Genomic DNA, 18,568 nt, shown 5'->3' on the forward strand with positions numbered 1-18,568 from the left:
AACGCTAGATTCTATGAAAAATATACTGAAGGACAAGAAAGTGCCTACAGTAAAACCAAAGAAAACTAATGGATTCAAACCATTAGAAAGACCAGATAAGAATCTTGTTCCAAACATGATTTTTCTGGATCCTTCAACTAGTTCTACTAGTATTCGGTATGAAAAGCCGAAGGAGACTCGAGATGTTAGCATGTTAAGTATCTTTGGAAAAAAGAAAGGAGTACAACTCCTAAATGCTGAAGAATTTGAATACAACGAAATTGAACAGGAGGTAAAAAACTCCGCAATTCCCAAATTAGATTTCAGGCAAATCTACAAAAGGGGAACGTTTGACTTGATGGACAGCCATCATTTCAAATTATTGGAGATAACAACCCCCGCTACAGCAGGTGGAGAAACCGATCTCTTGATGATTACTCATGCAGAAGTTGCTAGAGCAGCAGCAAAAAAATATCAATTTATGCATATTGGAGCAGTCCAAGTAGGCATAAATATGCTGGCTCGAGAAGGCATAAACTGCTCAGTCCTATGTGTCCTGCAAGACAACAGACTGACAGACTTTCAAGCTAGTCTGTTGGGAACTCTAGAAGCATCCCTGTGTGAACAAGTAGCCTATTTCAACTGCTTCCCAAACTTCACTACCAGCTTGAAAGATGCAGCTCACTGTCTACGACTGAGAGTCAAGACAGATGGCATATCTATGAAAGAAGATATGCAAGAACTCGCAATAGTATACAGAATATACTATAGATTAATGAGCACTACAGTAGCCCCCAAGACAAGGATAACAAATATCCCAGGTCTTACTACTGGGTTCCTCACTAATCAGAAGAACCATTCACAACAGATTCATAAAGTTACTTGGAACGAGGTAACTTTTCCTATTGAATGGAAACTATCTGGCCCGAAAAAGCCGCCAGAAAGTGCCAAAGCAAAAGTCTATGAAAGCCGAAAGACTGGAGAAATCAGTCTCAACTTTGACAATCACAGAAAAAGTGATGTCGGTCCTGAGAACATCAGGATAAACAAAAATCTTCTCAGAAGAAGCTACAGCACTAGAGAAGCTAGTACTAGTGGCACTAAAGCCATTATTGAAGAATCGATAACTGAGGAAGAATTAGAAGCTGATCTAAACAGACCAGTTAATATGCTTAGAGCACAAAAGCTCTATGATCTCTATGAAGAAGCAGATTCCTGCGAAAATCCTGAACGATTAGAAAAACTAATCGAAGAAATGAAAAAGTTCAATCCAGGAAAGGAAAGAAAACTCCTTCCCTACCAAGATGTTGAAATGGAAGAAGGAGAAAGCTCCAAAACTTCCATCACCAGAGAAAAAGGAAAGGTGAAACTCCCTATACAGAAGGCCCCTACGGGAAGAGATGGAGAAAGAAATTCTCAAAGATTTGTCCCAGAGGACAAGATACCCAGAGTACCAATTACCAATTTTGGTATCTGGTTAGATCTGGATAAAACTCTAGACAAGAGAAAAACTCTTGACCAATGGGTTGACAGCCTGATGATGGCATCTGCTCTCACCTTTGGAAAATTCGAAGCTCCTGATCTTCAGATGTATTTTGAAACTACTCTCACAGGAGTAGCAAAGAAATATTATTTCTCTTTCAAAGAAACGGCCAGAGGAAAAGAATGGCTTGAAGATATCAAAGCTTCAAAATCCCCGTATGATTTTGCAGTACCCCTGTACGATCAGTTCTGTGGAGATTCTGCAAATATGAGTGAAAAGGCCAGAGAAACGGCTAAATCAAATATCTATGCTCTCAAAATTTGTGACATGAGATATTTTGAAGAATACTTGAATGAATTTCAAGAATATTACTGTACAATTGGTGAACTAGAAAGCACTGATCTAGTCAACTTGTTGCACAGGAAACTCCCTGAACCATGGAGAACAGCTGTGCGAGAAAGCATAGCAGAAAAACCAATTGAAAGATTTTCAGTTGGAGGAATTGCCGACAGAATCCGGCAATTACTGAAAGAACAATGTAAAGCTAATCTTAGAGCTAAGATGGCTAAGAAACAACTCAAAGGAGTTGAAAATTTCTGTTACGGAATACTGGATATGCCAACTAACTGGGGATGTCATGAATCCAAGTTCCACAGAAAGAAGAAAGGAAAATATTACTCTAAAAAATTCAAAAAGAGTGATCAAAGAAAGAATTGGAAATTCAAGAAAAGTTCCAATTACAAGAAACAACAGGAGGAAAATCCTAAAAAGAAATTCTTCAAGAAAAAGAAGAATACTCATCAGCATAAACAACAACCAAGCAAGAAAGCTTGCAGATGTTGGTTATGCAAAGCTGAAGGGCACTATGCCAATGAATGCCCGGAAAAGGGTAAAAGATCTACTAAAGCTCTCTTTGAAGAATATGAGCAAATAGTAGAAATAGCAAATATGAAAGGCTACGAAATAGCCTATTCTGATGATGAAGAAGACGACAGGTCAGTTTACTCTGCCTGGACCGAAGAAGAAGATTCATCTGAGTCTGAGACAGATTCTGAAGTAGAGTACTTCGAATCCAGACAAATGAATGTTTTGAAAATCAAAAACTGGGAAGAAAGTAAGACAGAATCGTTAATGTCTTCTTATCAGGTGAACCCTGGTACATTCGTTTGTGACTACTGCTTGTGTCACGAAAAGAATGGTCTCCCTATGTTTTGTGAAGAGTCAAAAAAGACTTATCACAAAGAATGCTTCATAGCTGAAGCAAGAAGAAAAACCAAGAATGGACTTGTCAGCCAACTAGTTGAACAAGAATATGAAGAATATTTCTCTGAGAAAAAAGAGAAAGAAACTTTGTTCCGGGAAACCATGGAACCATCTTCCTCGAAAAAGGAAGATGTCATCGAAGAAAAAATAGATGACAACTTTGAATTGGTTGAAATACCAGAAAAGGTAGAACTGGTGAAACCACCAGAACCTGTTCATCTCCTAGAAAAGCAAGAAGCAGCTATAATAGTTACTGAAACATGGGATCTACTTGGCCAACCTTCTGGCAAGTTTGATTATAAAGTCCGATATGATCCTCCGTCATGGTTCAGTAATCCAGATAGCAAAGAGATAATTCCTACAGACTGGGATGATACAAAACCTTCTTGTTTTACATCTCCCACTCAGAAAAATGTTCCAGTAGAATGTAAACCATTCATTCCAAAGGAACAAGAAAATGAGCTTCAGCAATCAAAAGTCGTCTCTACGAGTAGATACAGCAACTACATAGAGATTGGACTAAAATTCCCTGATCATAAAAAATATCATCTACATGCCTTTGTAGATAATGGATCAGGATTTACAGTTGCAAAAAGATTTGCAATTCCAGAAAAACTCTGGAAAGAAGAAAAGAAAACAGCTACTGGTGTTACTTTTGATGGAAGCCATCTCACCATGAATAAAGTAGCAAAAAATGTTCATATCACCATTGGTGGAGGAACATTTACCATCCATAACGTCTGGCAATCTGAAGGCCAAGGTGCAGATTTCTTGTTGGGTAATGATTTCATTCTCCAACAGAGATTTATTCAGGATGAAGAAGCAATCGGCTTCAGAAAAGGAGAACGGGTGTTCTGGGCAGATAGGCTCACTCAAGCCAAAAGTGTGGTCGGACCAAACTTTACGACCCAATATCAGAGATCGCACCAGAATAGTAGTGATCTTACTCCCTACAAACAAAAATTTGAACCCATACTCCAAATCAAACAGCAAGAAGAATTACTTGTTGAAGAATCTTCTGAAGAAGAAGAAGCAGAAACTAGTGAAGAAGAAGAAGCTAGTTTCATCCATGAGCATAACCTCAAGCACTTTCAGAATAAGCTTGAGTCTCAGAAAATTCCCACTCTTGAGAAAATCAAGAAACTACTCGAGCAGAACATCGATGTAGATCCTCAGAAGTTTTGGGGAAAAGACCCAGTGGTCTGTGAATTAAGACTACATGACATGAATGCTATCTGTCATGTCAAAGCCATTCCTCAGTACAAAGAGGAAGACCAAAAAGAATTCAGAAAAGATATTGAAGATCTCCTGAACAAGAGATTAATTCAACCTTCCACTAGCCCTCATCATGCTCCAGCATTCTACGTGAGAAATCATGCAGAAACCCTTCGAGGAAAAGCTAGAATGGTTATTGACTATCGAGATGTCAATAAAAAGACTGTCAAAGACGGCTATCAAATTGCTCAAGTAAGAGTATTGATCAATCAGCTCAGAGGAGCTAAAGTCTTTTCAAAATTTGATGCAAAGTCAGGATTTTGGCAAGTCAAAATGCATCCTGAGAGTGTACCTCTCACTGCATTTGGAACACCACAAGGACATTACGAATGGTTAGTAATGCCTTTTGGTTTAAAGCAAGCTCCCTCAATATTCCAAAGAAAAATGGATAATATCTTCAAGCACGTTGCGGAGTTTTGCGTCGTCTACATAGATGACATTCTGGTTTTCTCCAAAAACAGAGAAGAACATATGAAACACCTCCATGAGGTTGTAAAGCTGATAGTTCAGCATGGAATTATCCTAGGTGAAAAGAAAATCTTCTTTATCCTTGATGAAGTTGATTTCCTAGGTATAAATATCAAAAATGGAGTGATAAAACTCCAACCTCATATCCTTGAGAAAATCTGGAAATTCCCAGATAGAATTCCTGATGCTAAGAGTCTAGAGAGATTCCTTGGTGTCATAAATTATGGGAGAGATTTCATCCCCAAGATCTCAGGGTTAACAGCAATGTTATCCCCAAAGACAAGTTCCAAAAGAAAATGGAACTTCACAGAAGATGATGAAAAAACTGTGAAGCAGATAAAAAATCTCTGCAAAAACCTCCCTCATCTTCAACAACCAGAAGAGAATGATGAAATTATCCTCCAAACAGATGCGAGTGATAATTACTGGTCCGGTGTTGTTCTGGCAAAAACGCCTGGAACTAACATTGAAAAAATCTGTAAATTTTGTAGTGGCAAGTTCAGCCCTGCAGAACTGAATTATCCCACAGGGGAAAAAGAAATTTTGGCTGTAAAGAAAACGATTTTAAATTCTCCAGCTTTTCTTGGAAAACCCTTTACTGTTCGCACCGATTGTGCCAGAGTAAAGAATTTCAAAAATTTCAAACTTGATAAAGCTGCTGATAGAGGAAGATTAGCTAACTGGCAATTATTTCTTAACCAATACGATTATGTTGTTGAATTAATTGCAGGAAATAAGAATTATCTTCCAGACGCCTTGACAAGAGAATTAGCCATGTTCAACAGAAGAGATGATGACGAAGGTCGCAATCCCAGAAGCAGAAGACTTGGGAAAGAACATGAGGATATCGAAGATCCCAAAGAAGAAATCCTCAAAAAATTCCTGCTAGGTCCAAAAAGACCAGCCATAACTGATCAATCCCAGGGTAAAGGATTGGCTAGCCCGTCTCAAACGGCAGACGGTAAAGGCTCATCAAGACCGTTGACGGCTGTTGCTTTGCCAAAAAGCAAACCTACTCCAACTGGAGTAATTAATGTTTTTAATTATGAACTTCGAACTTTCGATACTCCTGTGTTCAGAACTGGCAGGAGATTAGCTTACCACCAGAAGGCAATTCTGGATAATCTTTTATTTGCCTTTCAGGAAAGAAGCAGTGGTCTAATGTTTCCAGCTTTATTTGCATTAACTGAAGGGGAAATTACTGGTCCCCCCTTTAACTTTTGGTGCGTCGACAGTTCAGTCCCTGTTATTCCAATTTTAACAGATAACTCCCCAAACATTCAAATTTCACACAATTTGATCCAAAATTACCATTTTACCCCTCACTTATTTTTTTTATATATCTAATACACTCACACACACACATATATATATACATATATCTACATATACATACATACATACATACATACATACATACATACATACATATATATATATACACACACACACACATATACATTATATATACACACACACACATATGTATAAAATTATACATATATTTATATATCTACATATACATATATGTATAAAATTATACATATATTTATATATCTACATATACATATACATATTGTTTGGCTCCAATTTTGCTGCAGCTGGTCAACAGTCTCTTTTCTTGCGCGGGCGTGCCAGCACCGTTCGGGTGCGGTCGTCGGGGGTGTCCCTTGACCTGACTTCTATCAAGCGATTGTAGACGAGGAGAGCACCAACCTCGTCGTGGGATTCTTTGTGCCTCGTGGTGAGGACTTTGCTGAAGTTTCTTCTTGTTCACAAGTCGATACTCAATATTGCAGATTGAGCAGAGCGAAATCACCGGGAAGTATTGAGATCTTGCTAAAGCGTGACTTTAGCTTGGCTGGGTTGCTAGGGCGTTACCCTTGCTTGGCTGGTTCTGTAACCGTTGTGGTCGCGGCACTACCGTCGGCTCCCGAGGAGACTAGGACCGAAGCACGTTGACAGAGGGTTTGGTGGCACTGAAAGTCGGCTTCTGAGAAGACTAGGACTAGGAGTGTGATCACCGGTAAGAGAAAGAGAAGGAGAGGAGTTGCTCTTAGAGAGGTTTGCTCTAGAGAGAACTTAGATCATCTTAGAGATGTTGTTGTTGTATGTGAATGGGTGTTTGTGTCTTAGAATGAGAGGAGAAGGTGTTTATATAGGGAAGAAAAAGAAGAGTGAAATGATGAGTGGAAGAAAAATAATGAAAGTAGATCTAAGTTCACTTGTAAAATATGGAAAAGATAGAGAAAAGATGAAATGAAAGCAAAGCATGAAGGTGCAGCAACATGGAAGTGGTGATGATCTATTAAAGAGATTGTAGAAGAAAAATATATCCAAGGAAAAAGAGAAAAGCATCTAGCTTTCTTCATGTGGGTAGGAAACATGAACATGCGAATATTGAGCTGGTTTTAGGTCAGTTTCTGCCCCTTTATTCCTTCAATTATTTCTCCAACAAGACTTCATTATATGCCTTCAACTTCTTCATATGAAATGTTCCACTATGAGTGTAGATCATCCTGACAAATTTTCAGATTTTTATTCCATGTGGTTGGGCCGAAAATGCTACTGGACCTCTTACAGGTCCAGTTTTCCAGTTTTGCTTCTGTAGAAATTGGGCTGATTGTTTGAAGGCCTTCCACTCAAAAAAAGCTCTTGCACTCTTCATAAGAAATGATCATTGGGCTGTCTAGAATGGATCTGGAAAGTTTCAGCATATTTTGATTTCATTTGGTTAGTCTGCCACCCCTCCTTCCTTGTCTAGCTCGGTTTTTCCTAGCCGAAGTAGGAAAATATGCTAAAGTTGACTTGTCATACTTCCATAGTAGGCTTTATTTAGCCTCTAAATATATATTTCGAGCTTGTCGACAATATATAGCTTGAGCCACTGACATTGGTTCAATTTCTCCAACACATGCCTTGTCAGGCCAAAATGTTCATTTTGGGTCCAAACACATATACATATACATATACATACATATATATATATATAGATATACACACATTAGATATGTAAAAGTTGTCAATTTTTTTTATAATATGAAACATAAACATAGTATATAGACTTACCAAATACATAAAAACATTAGATATATATATATATATATATATAAAGAGAGAGAAGAATAAAAAATATATATACATACACACACACACACATATATATATATACATATGTATAAAAGAGAGAGAGAGAGAAGAATAAAAAAAAACAAAAAAAAATAAGTGAGGGGTAAAATGGTAATTTTGGATCAAATTGTGTGAAATTTGAATGTTTGGGGAGTTATCTGTTAAAATTGGAATAACAGGGACTGAACTGTCGACGCACCAAAAGTTAAAGGGGGGACCAGTAATTTTCCCTTAACTGAATAACTATACGAAAATGCTAGACCACAGTTCGAAGAGCCACAGCAGAGTGCTGTCAAGAAAGAAAAAATTAACTTCCTTGAACATCCAGAAAGTGCTAGGGTTCCTATCATGGCACTCAATGAATCAGATTGGCATGAATTCCACAATCTGATAGGAAGGCACAATTCAGAAGACCTAATTCCTCCAACCCTCTTCATTGTCTCAGGATCATATGTTGGAAGATACTTGGTAAATGTTCAGAGTGAACATCCACAAGAACACAAGCTTTGGCTTGTTGAAAATGGTTTTGTCCATAACTTATGGACTAAAACTAATGATGATCTAAAAGGTTTGCCGCCCATCATTATAAACACAGTCAAAAATATCAGAAAGAACGACTGCACACTTCGACTGAAGTTCAGATCCACTCCTCCAGAATGGATCCATAAGGCAAACGGTGAGGTTGAATATATTCCCCCATATCATTATGTCAGGATTATTCAAAGAAAATATCTTCAACCAGCTTGTGTAGCATACAATGGCCAACCAAACTCAAGCATCCCATGGATGAAAGCCATGGCTCTAGACTACATCAAGAAGATCATCTCTGAAGATGTCAACAATACCTTCCTGGCAGCAGGAGAAAAAACTATCATCACTGCTTACGATCATCCTGACGTAGTCAGCAGTGACCTATTCCTATCTCTTACCAGAAAAGAGATAGATTCAACAATGGCATGCATGCAGTGGGTAGAAAAGCTTGAAAATGACAACCACTACAAGATGTATGTCGACACTGATGTTGAAGACAACGCTACAACTGTTCGAATGGCCCAGACGGATAACAACTCTTTTGTCTTTGGTCACCACTCAGAGACTGATGAGAACATGTAGCATCACGGGTGAAGAAGAATAGCGCCAAAAGAGCAACTGTTACCTTTAAGACTTTTGCTTAAAGATACCATTTGCTTTTCAAAAGAAGGAAGTAAGAAACATTTCACCTCTCACCTACTGAAGCTTTTGCTTTTCCCGTACGACCTCCACCAGCAGGAGCACTCAGAAAAGCAGAAGGTCACGGAGTTATCCTGTACATTTTTTAGCTTTGAATTCTAGTTTGAGTTCCGCTCTCTATATAAGGAACTTTCGTTTCATTTGTAAGGCATTCGAAAAAACGGGAAAACATCATTCCACTATTCGAAAATAGCCATATCAGTTTTAGATTAAAACACTTGAGAATCTTCTCTCAACTAGTATAGCAGTGTGCTTCCCTTCCTGTTCAGTGTGCAGTAGAGAGCATCATTCCAAGTAAGTGTTGCTATCATGAATAACTAAACAGCTTCGTGCTGTTTACCTAAGGAATGAGGCTCTGGATTCCTAGCATGTATTTCTATTTGAATAAATAAAACAAGGATGCCCTACCCATTTTGTCAAAAGTAGCAAAAATTAAATATCTCTAGCTATCACTATCTGTTACATAATTTTGCATTATCACTATCTGTTGTTTGCATTCCATCTATACCTATCACTATCCGTTTCCTATCATAGTCTGAAGTTTGAAAAGCTTTGCCTACCAAAACAAAACCAGTTTTAAAACCAAGATTAAGACAAAACAGCAGTGATTCCGCCTGTTAAAGTATCCGCTAGGCAGGGAGCCGTTAGGAGAAAAACTTAGGCATGTTGAAGGCTAGTCTTGTTTTCATTTTGTTTTTAGATAAAGTTTCTAAGACAGACAAAAGCTCTAAAGCTCAGGATAGCATAGGAAAAACCCCTTTTAGTCTTTTCCCAAGCAAATAGTAAGATACGAAAAAGTTGGTGCATCTGGGCACAATACGTGGAATTTTTGGGCATACGGGAATTATCCCTATAAAATATTCTCATCTCACTCACTCATTATAGTAACACGTCGTATAATTGGTATTAGTCCTCATGAGTTGATATTATGCAAGGTCAAAATTGGAACTCCATAAAAAACATCTCGTGAGTCACGGCGAAGACTCTATATTTATATCGCAATGACCGTATAGGAATTACCAATTGTAAAAATTAGTCGTTTACTTTCACAAAATGATTGTTTGACCGGAAAACCCAGTCATAAAACCCCGTCCTCCCTCCCACCTTGTCACTCTCTCTCTCTCTCTCTGAGACCCTTAGCTCGGAGCTCAGGCCACCACCACAACCCTCTTCTACTCGTCTCTCAGAAACCCTAGAATCATGTACGGCGGCGGTGAGTACACTCAAACCCTACCAAAACCTGCATTCTCTTAATTTCTCCATCTCTCTATCTTCAATTTCAACTTCAATTCTCTTCTGTTTACTCCGGTTTCTTGTTTCGCTTGCAGATGAGGTATCGGCCATCGTAATCGACCTCGGCTCCCACACTTGCAAGGCCGGCTATGCCGGCGAAGATGCGCCCAAGGCTGTTTTTCCATCGGTAAGTGCATTTTCGATGTGTTGTACTGTTAATTTCAGCCTTGTTGAAGATTTAGGGTTACGGAGAAACTGTTTTGCTAGTCATATTCCTTTTGCAGACACATTTAGTGTGATTATTGTTTCGAAATCCTAGGCTTTGTTGTTTAAGTATGACTGAGAATTTTCATGACCGACAGTGTGGGGCATTTGGAGCCTGTTTTGTTGATTGATTAGTTGAATTTATAGGTCTATTAGTTGCATAAGATGAGTTTATAAACATTAGATGGCCGGCCTTTCTAATTGAGCTACTCACAGTAGGATATGCAACCTGTAAAGTGTTCCCGGATTATCATGCTTGCGCGTCAATGTAGGATGTATTCTTCCCGGACTTGTGGATGTACAAAGTCAACCTGTTTTCTGTTCCAAGTTCCAACAATAAGAGATGTATAATGAATAATGCAAGATGAGCTTGTAGGATTATTCTGGCAGCTGTAGGCTAGAGGATTTCGAATGATGTTCAATTTTTCCTGTATATTATGCTTGTCGGGAAAGAGCAGCGTTTACTGTTCCCAGATACTGTACTTGTGGTTTCTTTGCTTGTACACCATCCTTGCCTCCACTATTGGATTTTGAGAATGTCAAAAGTTAATTCTGTACCATGTTGTAATCTGTTAATTGATTATTTTTTGCTAGTTCATATGTTGTAATCTGTTAATTAAACTTAAACTGATGGTGTATGTTTCTTTGTTAAGGTTGTTGGCTCAATTGATCAAATGGAAGTTGATGAAACTGAAAACTCTGGATCTGCTGATCCAAAAAGTGATTCTGACAAAACCAAGGGAAAACGGAAATTATATGTAGGCTCTCAAGCTTTAGGATATCGTCGGGATCATATGGAGGTTAGTTTCTTAATTCTAAGATTTTCTCAATGGAGTACAAATCAGATATTTTACTACAAGACATTAATTATGTACTGCTGTTCTATCAGGTGCTGCCCCCCATAAAGGATGGAGTTGTTGTTGACTGGGATGCTGTGGAGGGTATATGGGACCATGCTTTTAGGTAACTGCTGTTGTATTGGTGTTTTCTAATGTTGATTAATAATTTGATATAAACATATGTAAGATAATGGCATGCTGAAGGTTAGCTTCTTTCTTCTACTAGGCTTATTTCCCTAGTATAACATATTTGTGTACCTTCACGAGATGTCTTGAAAATTCGTATTCAATGTTTTAATATAATGGGAAGGATGTACTTTCACCCAGACTCCCGGTTATTTGTTCATCTCGCCTAGGTTCCAATTATTTAAATTGTAATATATTATCTTATACCTAACTGCTGGCTATTTTTTTCAGGGACTGCCTATTGGTTGATCCCAAAGAGCATCCAATGCTACTTGCAGAGCCATCTTTTAACTCCCAGCAACAGAGAGAAAGGTGATCTTTAATCATTGGCTTACAATTCTGAATATCAATTTGATTCAAAAACCTCATGTAAATTACTTTTGTATTATTTTGTGACAAAAACGTTTCCCTCCTGATACTTCTATGCCTCTCAAAGCTGACTTGTTAGTTTTTTCTTTGTTGAGTGTTTGCTTAGTTAGCTTTTTAGACAGACAATTTTCAGAATAGTTTCTGTTCCTTTTCACAGGTTCTATTCCATAGTGTACTCTTGGACTCTAAAGGTTCTGTAATGATGACATCATGACAACATGAAACAATATCTCTTGTTGTGTATTCTGATGCCTTCATTAGTTCATTATGTTAAAGTACTATTGTTGTACACCTAATTTTCCTTGGTTTTAACTTGTAATAATTGTGCCAACCCACTTGATAATTGTTTTTATATTTTTGTTGTTGTTGTAAGTTATGACTATGTATTCCTTAATTGCTTGCATTCATCTTTTATGTTTCAATTGTTGTATATTTAGATTACTTTATTTTTGTGCCAAATGATTGAGTTTTGTTATGTACCTTACAGAACGGCAGAGCTCATGTTTGAAAAATACAAAGTTCCTGCTTTATTCATGGCTAAGAATGCTGTATGCCCCTTGTCCTTCTCATCTCCTTGGATTCCAACTTGCAGAACATGAATTACTTGCACAATCTGTATTCTTGCTTTTGTTAGTGACTGGAATGTTTTATGATGCCAGGTTCTCACATCTTTTGCATCTGGCCGTGCTACCTCGTTGGTAGTTGACAGGTAAAAAATTTCAAGCGTGACTATAACTAATGATGCACTCTCTACCTACATATAACTGCATCATTCTTACAAATTCCCTTTTGCTTAGATAAGTAATTCGTGTAATTTGGCATATTCATTCCATGATTGTTTTTGTTTTTTGTTTTGTTTTTTTGCTTATATAAGCTATTTATATATGATATAGAATATCAATACTATGGTTATTTGCTTCCATGTTGACACGTCACGTATACATCAGCTTATTATAGTGTTTTTCTTGTTGTCTTTACCCTTTAGTTGTAGATTAGTTCGTAATCTGTTCTGATGTTGCCTATATTGTAACTTTTATCTTTTTATTTTTTATTTTTTATGTTTTTAATGAAAGTATGTTTCTTTACTAAAAAGTATACCTTAAAATTCAATGTTCGTTTATTTAGTTTTTTCATTTATTGCTGAACACAAAACTAATGTATGTTATTACCATAATGACAAATTCTAGTGGTGGAGGATCAACTACAGTTGCTCCAGTTCATGATGGTTATGTTCTCCAAAAGGTATCTCATGTTCCAACCAAGATACTTGACTCACCTTCTGAATGAGTTAATGTATAGATATAATTTTTGTGCTTACATATCACAGTGCTAATTCTTTGTGAGAAACTCTTTTGTGTTTAAGTGTTTACTACACCTTACCTATCCACAGGGGCTTCTCATCTATGTGATCAACACGTTAAATGTCTTTTTTTCTTTTCTTTCCTTGTATGGATCAACATCTTACATAGCATGAAATATATCTGAATATTTATACACAATATATATCTGGAAAATGAGTTTGATCAAATATTCTACGTTCTTACTTCATGTAAGTCATCTTTCCCTTCATGAGAGTCAGGGTGTCAATTAGGTACTTTTTGTATTAGTGTTTTTTTTTCCCCTCCTTTAACTGCTGTGTAAATGTATTCAACAACTTAGTTTAATGTGAATCTTATTTGCTTTTGTATTCTTCATAAATGTATATGTTGAAGTATTATATTGGGAATGAGGTATACTAATGATAAATGAGGTTGGAAAACAAAAAAATTTCACTTTGCAATAATTAGTTTTGACTTTCATGTTATTCTCCTTTTGATCTAGATGTCTAAAGATTGACTAAAAGAACAAAAAAGTATGTGTCCAAATACCTTTGCCAACCTGCTGTCGAAAGAGAATTAGCGGACGTAAAAGAATGCTTGATGCTATGTTTTTGTATGCCTACCTCAGCCTTTGACACTTCTGTTCTTTTCTTTTCACAGGCTGTGTCATCCTCTCCTATTGGAGGAGAATTTCTTACTGATTGTTTGACGAAAAGTTTGGAAAGTAAAGGAATGACAGTGAGTGACTACCTAAATTTTGTTTTGCAAGGGAATTAATTGCTTGAAGTTGCATGGCTTTTTGTGCTTATTGTCTTATTTATTTGTAGATCAAACCCAGATATTCATTCAAGAGAAAGGAAACACGACCTGGAGAGTTTCAGGTATTTTTTTGGTTCATTAGTAGATTTATTCACAAATAGTTGAAGTTTAGTAGCAAGGTTTTCAGAATTTGAGTTGCCAGTTATCATAACTTGTATTAATTTCAACTGTACTGACGTATGTACAGTAGTCGCAGGAAAGTCCAAGTTGTATTATAATAGTAGTTGCAGGGAAGTGTAAAGGCATGATTAATATTAGTTACAAGAAAGTGTAAAGGAGTGTTAAGGCCAAATAATTCTTACATGGAAGTACAAAGAACTAGTTATGGTTACAAGTATACAAAGGACTAACAAATAGTTATAGCTAGTTAGAAAAATATAAATACAGTGGTTTTGAAAACCTTATAAAAGAGACCAAGTAATTTGGGTTTGCTGAGTAATTTTTGGTTCCAAGAACATAAATGCCTTTGAGAATGGCACTGTAACCTGGATAATGTTCTTCCAGAATTTTCTGAATCAATTCTAATTGTAACTGGCATTCCCTTACAAGTGCCTCGGGAAGTTAGAGTATGTCAGAGTAAATCAACAAAAATCTATTTTTATACTCAAGCACCATCAGCATGCTTCCAGTCTCAAATTTAGATTGCTTTATTGCTTCATTTGATTGTTTTGACATGCTATTTATTTCAATGTTGTAGGTTGTAGATGTTGATTTTCCAAACACCACAGAGAGCTACAAGCTCTATTCCAAGGTTTGTGATTGACCAGAATAGTTTATAGTAAGATTTCATGTTAGTTTCCATTTATTCCGAATGATCTCTTGTGGCAGAGGATAATTGCTAGTGATATCAAGGAATGTGTGTGCAGAGCGCCTGACACTCCATATGATGGTTTGTTGTTCTTCTAATCTCTCATAACTTGCAATGGTTTTGGACTATACCATATCCATCCTGTTACTGATTACTCTTAAGATTGTTATTGTTCATGCCATTTTTCTTTTCAATTGGCTTGTGTTTGTTATTTTTGTTACTGGGCTTCTCTCGAAGCATATTTATAGGTAATAATTCTTGATATTCTGAAGGGCCTTCTCACTTTTTCTGAAAATGATTATCTTGATTGTTGCGTGTATATAATCACCTCATATTGCTCTATAAGGTCCTCCTGCAAATCTATTGAAGTGTGAAGACAAGTAGCCTACTCTCGGAGTGATGAGAGATTTGACAACTTAATTAGTTGGAATTTTCAGTTGTCTGGTAGCATGAATAGCTTAGTTGTTTGACAACTTGCTTGGAGTTTTTTGATGTCTTCAAGCAAGCAAGTCAAGTTTCACATTTACATGCTCTAATTTAGCTCTTTTCTTTTATGTTTCAACCCTAATGGTCTTTCTGTTTCCTATCATAAAATAAGTTGAGTCAGTTGTTTTCAAATAGATCATAGCTTTATTAAGCTCTTATCTTCATGCTCTGTATATGTTGAATTAACAAAATATCTTTTGTTTCAGAAAGCTCATATTCAAATATTCCAATGACCCCGTATGAGCTTCCTGATGGCCAGTGAGTCTTATTTTTCTTTATAATCTTTATAAGTTTTTAAGGTTGTTGTCATTAACACTCCCAAAAAGTCAATCTACACTAGAAAGTCAACATTCTATGAGTTGCATACACTCATACAGTGTAAAAGAGTGTAGATTGACTTTGAGAGTGTTTATGACAAATTAACAATTCCCTTTCTTTACTTGTTGATGAGGTTACAATTTTCCTCTTATGATGTTGCTTTATTCATGGTGCACCTCATTAGGTGGTGACTCCCTTATAACACAGATCGTATACTGTGGAATTAGTTTGATCTTCTTTTTTTATATAAAGTTTCTTCTTATTCATGACGCAGGACAATTGAAATTGGATCTGATAGATTCAAGATCCCTGATGTACTGTTTAACCCATCCTTAGCTCAGGTAGATGCCAAAAGTTAATTTTTTTCCCCTCATTTAATCATGCTGTTATGTTGTTGTTGGTGGTGGTATTGGTTGGCTTTTAAATCTCAATAGTTTTTAGTCTTATTTATTTATTTATTTATTTTTTCTTTTGTGAAACTGTCAGACGATTCCTGGTATGGAGAATTTTGCAGAGATTGCTCCTTCTCTTCGTGGTTTACCTCAAATGGTAAGTGGATACTTCCGCTGAGTTGTTTCTTCACTTGTTCTTTTTTCTCGTTTGCTTTTCTTGTTCGCCTCATTTTGTTATCTCATGGTTAACTTATCTTGTTTGTTCTGTCCAGGTTATAGACAGCATTAACAAGTGTGACGTGGACATCCGTCGTGAATTATTTAGTAGTATACTGGTAAAAATGCATGAAATTTCATTTTCCCCAACTATGAACAAAAATTAATAGCATAAGTCAACATCTGGATGAAACAAAATATCTTTTGGTTGGATTTACCAATTGCAAATTTCTATGGGAAATCTGCAGACCTCCTGACTTGGTATCTTAACAAAAGTAAATGGGTTTCATCAATTTATCTCAAAATTTCCTCATTGACATGCTTCAGAGTTCAGACAATGATCTGGTTTCTTCTTTCATTTTGGTTGTACAGCTTGCTGGTGGCACAGCATCAATGCAACAGTTAAAGGAACGCCTTGAGAAAGACTTGCTGGAGGTATAGCTGCAATGGACTTGATTCTTTTTTCCCCACCAATGTTTGATTGTTGAATTCAGATTCCATTTAGTGTTGTGTTTAAATGATTTAGAGGTCATAGCTACATGGTCTCGAATATTCAGTGAGATTTAAGTACTACATGATTTTGTGGTTTTGCAATTGCAAAGAAACATGATCTTTTCTTGGGGAATCAGACTTTCTCCTTTTTATTAACCAAATGGAGGATCACGTAATCATTTGCATGATAACTTTGTTTTGACTCAAATTGCCACTCTTCTAAGGTTTAAAATGACGAACGATTGTTGAAGTAGTTAAACTGACTGCAACTGATTGAGTAATACTTAATATTCTCAAGTATACATCAAGATGTCATTATTTTATCTGCAGGAGTCTCCCCAAGCTGCTCGAGTTAAAGTATTGGCAAGTGGAAATGCAACAGAAAGGCGATTCAGGTAACATGCGTTGTTTCTGGTCATCCTTCCCCCTCTTTGTGAATTATTTCACACATGAATCTATACAATCTGGCAGTGAGTCTTTAACTATTGAACGAGCTGAGTGATCAATCATTAATCACATTTGCCCCTTTATTACTACAAAAGAAAGCTAATGGAACCTGGTCATCCTGAAATTGTTCTAGGCTAATATGCTGGGACTTTGTGAAGTTGGTCTGTTTGTAATTTGAACTCTTTCACATCTCTGATGTTGAATATAAAACATATGTTCTCTGGATATTGCCATCAATCTGTACAAGATATTGAGCCTCCAACCGGGGAATCCTTGATATGGAACGGAGATTCTCTACTTTATGCAGGTCCTCTTCCCCTGACTTCATGTTGTTTAATTTTGCAGTGTTTGGATAGGTGGCAGTATATTGGCTTCTCTTGGTTCATTCCAGCAAATGTGGTTCTCCAAGGCTGAGTAAGTTCCTTGAAGTTTAATTTCTCTTTAGTTCTATTGTACTTTAATGCACATAGTTAATTTATTAGAATGATTAAAAATTCATGCAGATTGTTCAGCTTGTATTGATTTTTGAGTTCTTGTGATGGCAATTGACAGGTACGAGGAGCATGGGGCTTCTTACGTACAAAGAAAGTGCCCTTGATTTGTTGTCCTGGGAACAACTGCAAATAGAAAAGGTTTGAGCATGTGGGCTACTTACTTTCAGAGATTTTTATACATATGTACAAATTATAAACTTAAAATTACTTTTCTACTTTCAGGTCTTGGTTGTGCTCCATCAAATGGACATTTTCCAAAATTGTCAAAGCTTTGAGCCTGTATCCAGTTAGAGACGGAGAGTGCTTTAATTTTTATTAACCGACTCTGATATACCGTAGCATATATTAGCTTATTGATTAGGGTATTGTGGTGCTTATTGTCCAACAAGTTTTAAATACCGAGACTAAACTGCTCCCACCTAGCTGTTTTCATGTGAACTCTCCTCAGGTTTTAGTGTCTGGATACGTTGTTGATTATTTTCATGTTTAGAATCCCTTAACTCTCCAGTTCTTCTCTATCTTGAGTTTGAATGTTAGCGGTTGTTTAAAATGATAATGTGTAATGACTGGTAGAGCTTATATTTAGTATGTCAGGAAAAAAAAAAAACAGTATTTTCAATTTAAAAGGTTTAGGTCAAATAAGGAAAATGATTTATATTTCATTTCATTATAGGTATATCTAATGTCACGGTGTAGGCATTTTTCCAAAACTAAATCAAGCCACTCAATAACAGTGATAACTAGGATTACAATTTGTCACCCAGCAAGAAAAAAATTCTATTGCGTTCAAATCTCCTTTATTGTAACCAAAAAACCGCTAGCTTTACAATAAAGAGATGATATTCAAACATTATTTTCCTTTATTAATCACACTGTTTTGTGCACACAAAAGACAAGACGAGTGTGTGAATATAACCTCATTTACAATAAGTGAGTTGACACTTACCAATTGATGGATTTAAATAAAACCACAATAGTAATAAATTAGTCAATTAGACATTTCGTTCTGATTTCAAATATCAAAAAAAGGAAATATGTTGATCTAGTTACGATACCATC

General features: G+C 36.5%; 1 protein-coding gene across 2 annotated transcripts; it reads left to right on the plus strand.

Annotated features, from left to right (window-relative positions):
* The first annotated feature begins 9,881 nt into the window (after positions 1-9,881).
* On the plus strand, positions 9,882-18,171 carry LOC133728354 (actin-related protein 4). 2 transcript variants are annotated; one of them, XR_009855803.1, is made up of 22 exons: positions 9,882-10,040; positions 10,156-10,247; positions 10,978-11,124; positions 11,214-11,287; positions 11,581-11,661; positions 12,206-12,266; positions 12,378-12,427; positions 12,906-12,960; positions 13,698-13,775; positions 13,865-13,918; positions 14,554-14,607; positions 14,685-14,745; positions 15,357-15,408; positions 15,743-15,809; positions 15,955-16,017; positions 16,133-16,195; positions 16,449-16,511; positions 16,899-16,963; positions 17,361-17,429; positions 17,568-17,647; positions 17,732-17,805; positions 17,956-18,171. XR_009855803.1 is itself a non-coding variant. In XM_062155771.1 (21 exons), the coding sequence occupies exons 1-20, from the start codon at positions 10,028-10,030 to the stop codon at positions 17,611-17,613; spliced, it is 1,308 nt and encodes a 435-aa protein (XP_062011755.1). In that variant the 5' UTR covers positions 9,882-10,027; the 3' UTR covers positions 17,614-17,647; positions 17,732-17,948. The 2 variants fall into 2 exon arrangements, 1 of the variants encoding a protein (XP_062011755.1); XM_062155771.1 differs by lacking the exon at positions 17,956-18,171 and having other exon boundaries at positions 17,732-17,948.
* Positions 18,172-18,568: the final 397 nt, after the last annotated feature.

The sequence above is a fragment of the Rosa rugosa genome, chromosome 2, assembly GCF_958449725.1.
Source record: "Rosa rugosa chromosome 2, drRosRugo1.1, whole genome shotgun sequence".
NCBI classification, from domain to species: domain Eukaryota; kingdom Viridiplantae; phylum Streptophyta; class Magnoliopsida; order Rosales; family Rosaceae; genus Rosa; species Rosa rugosa.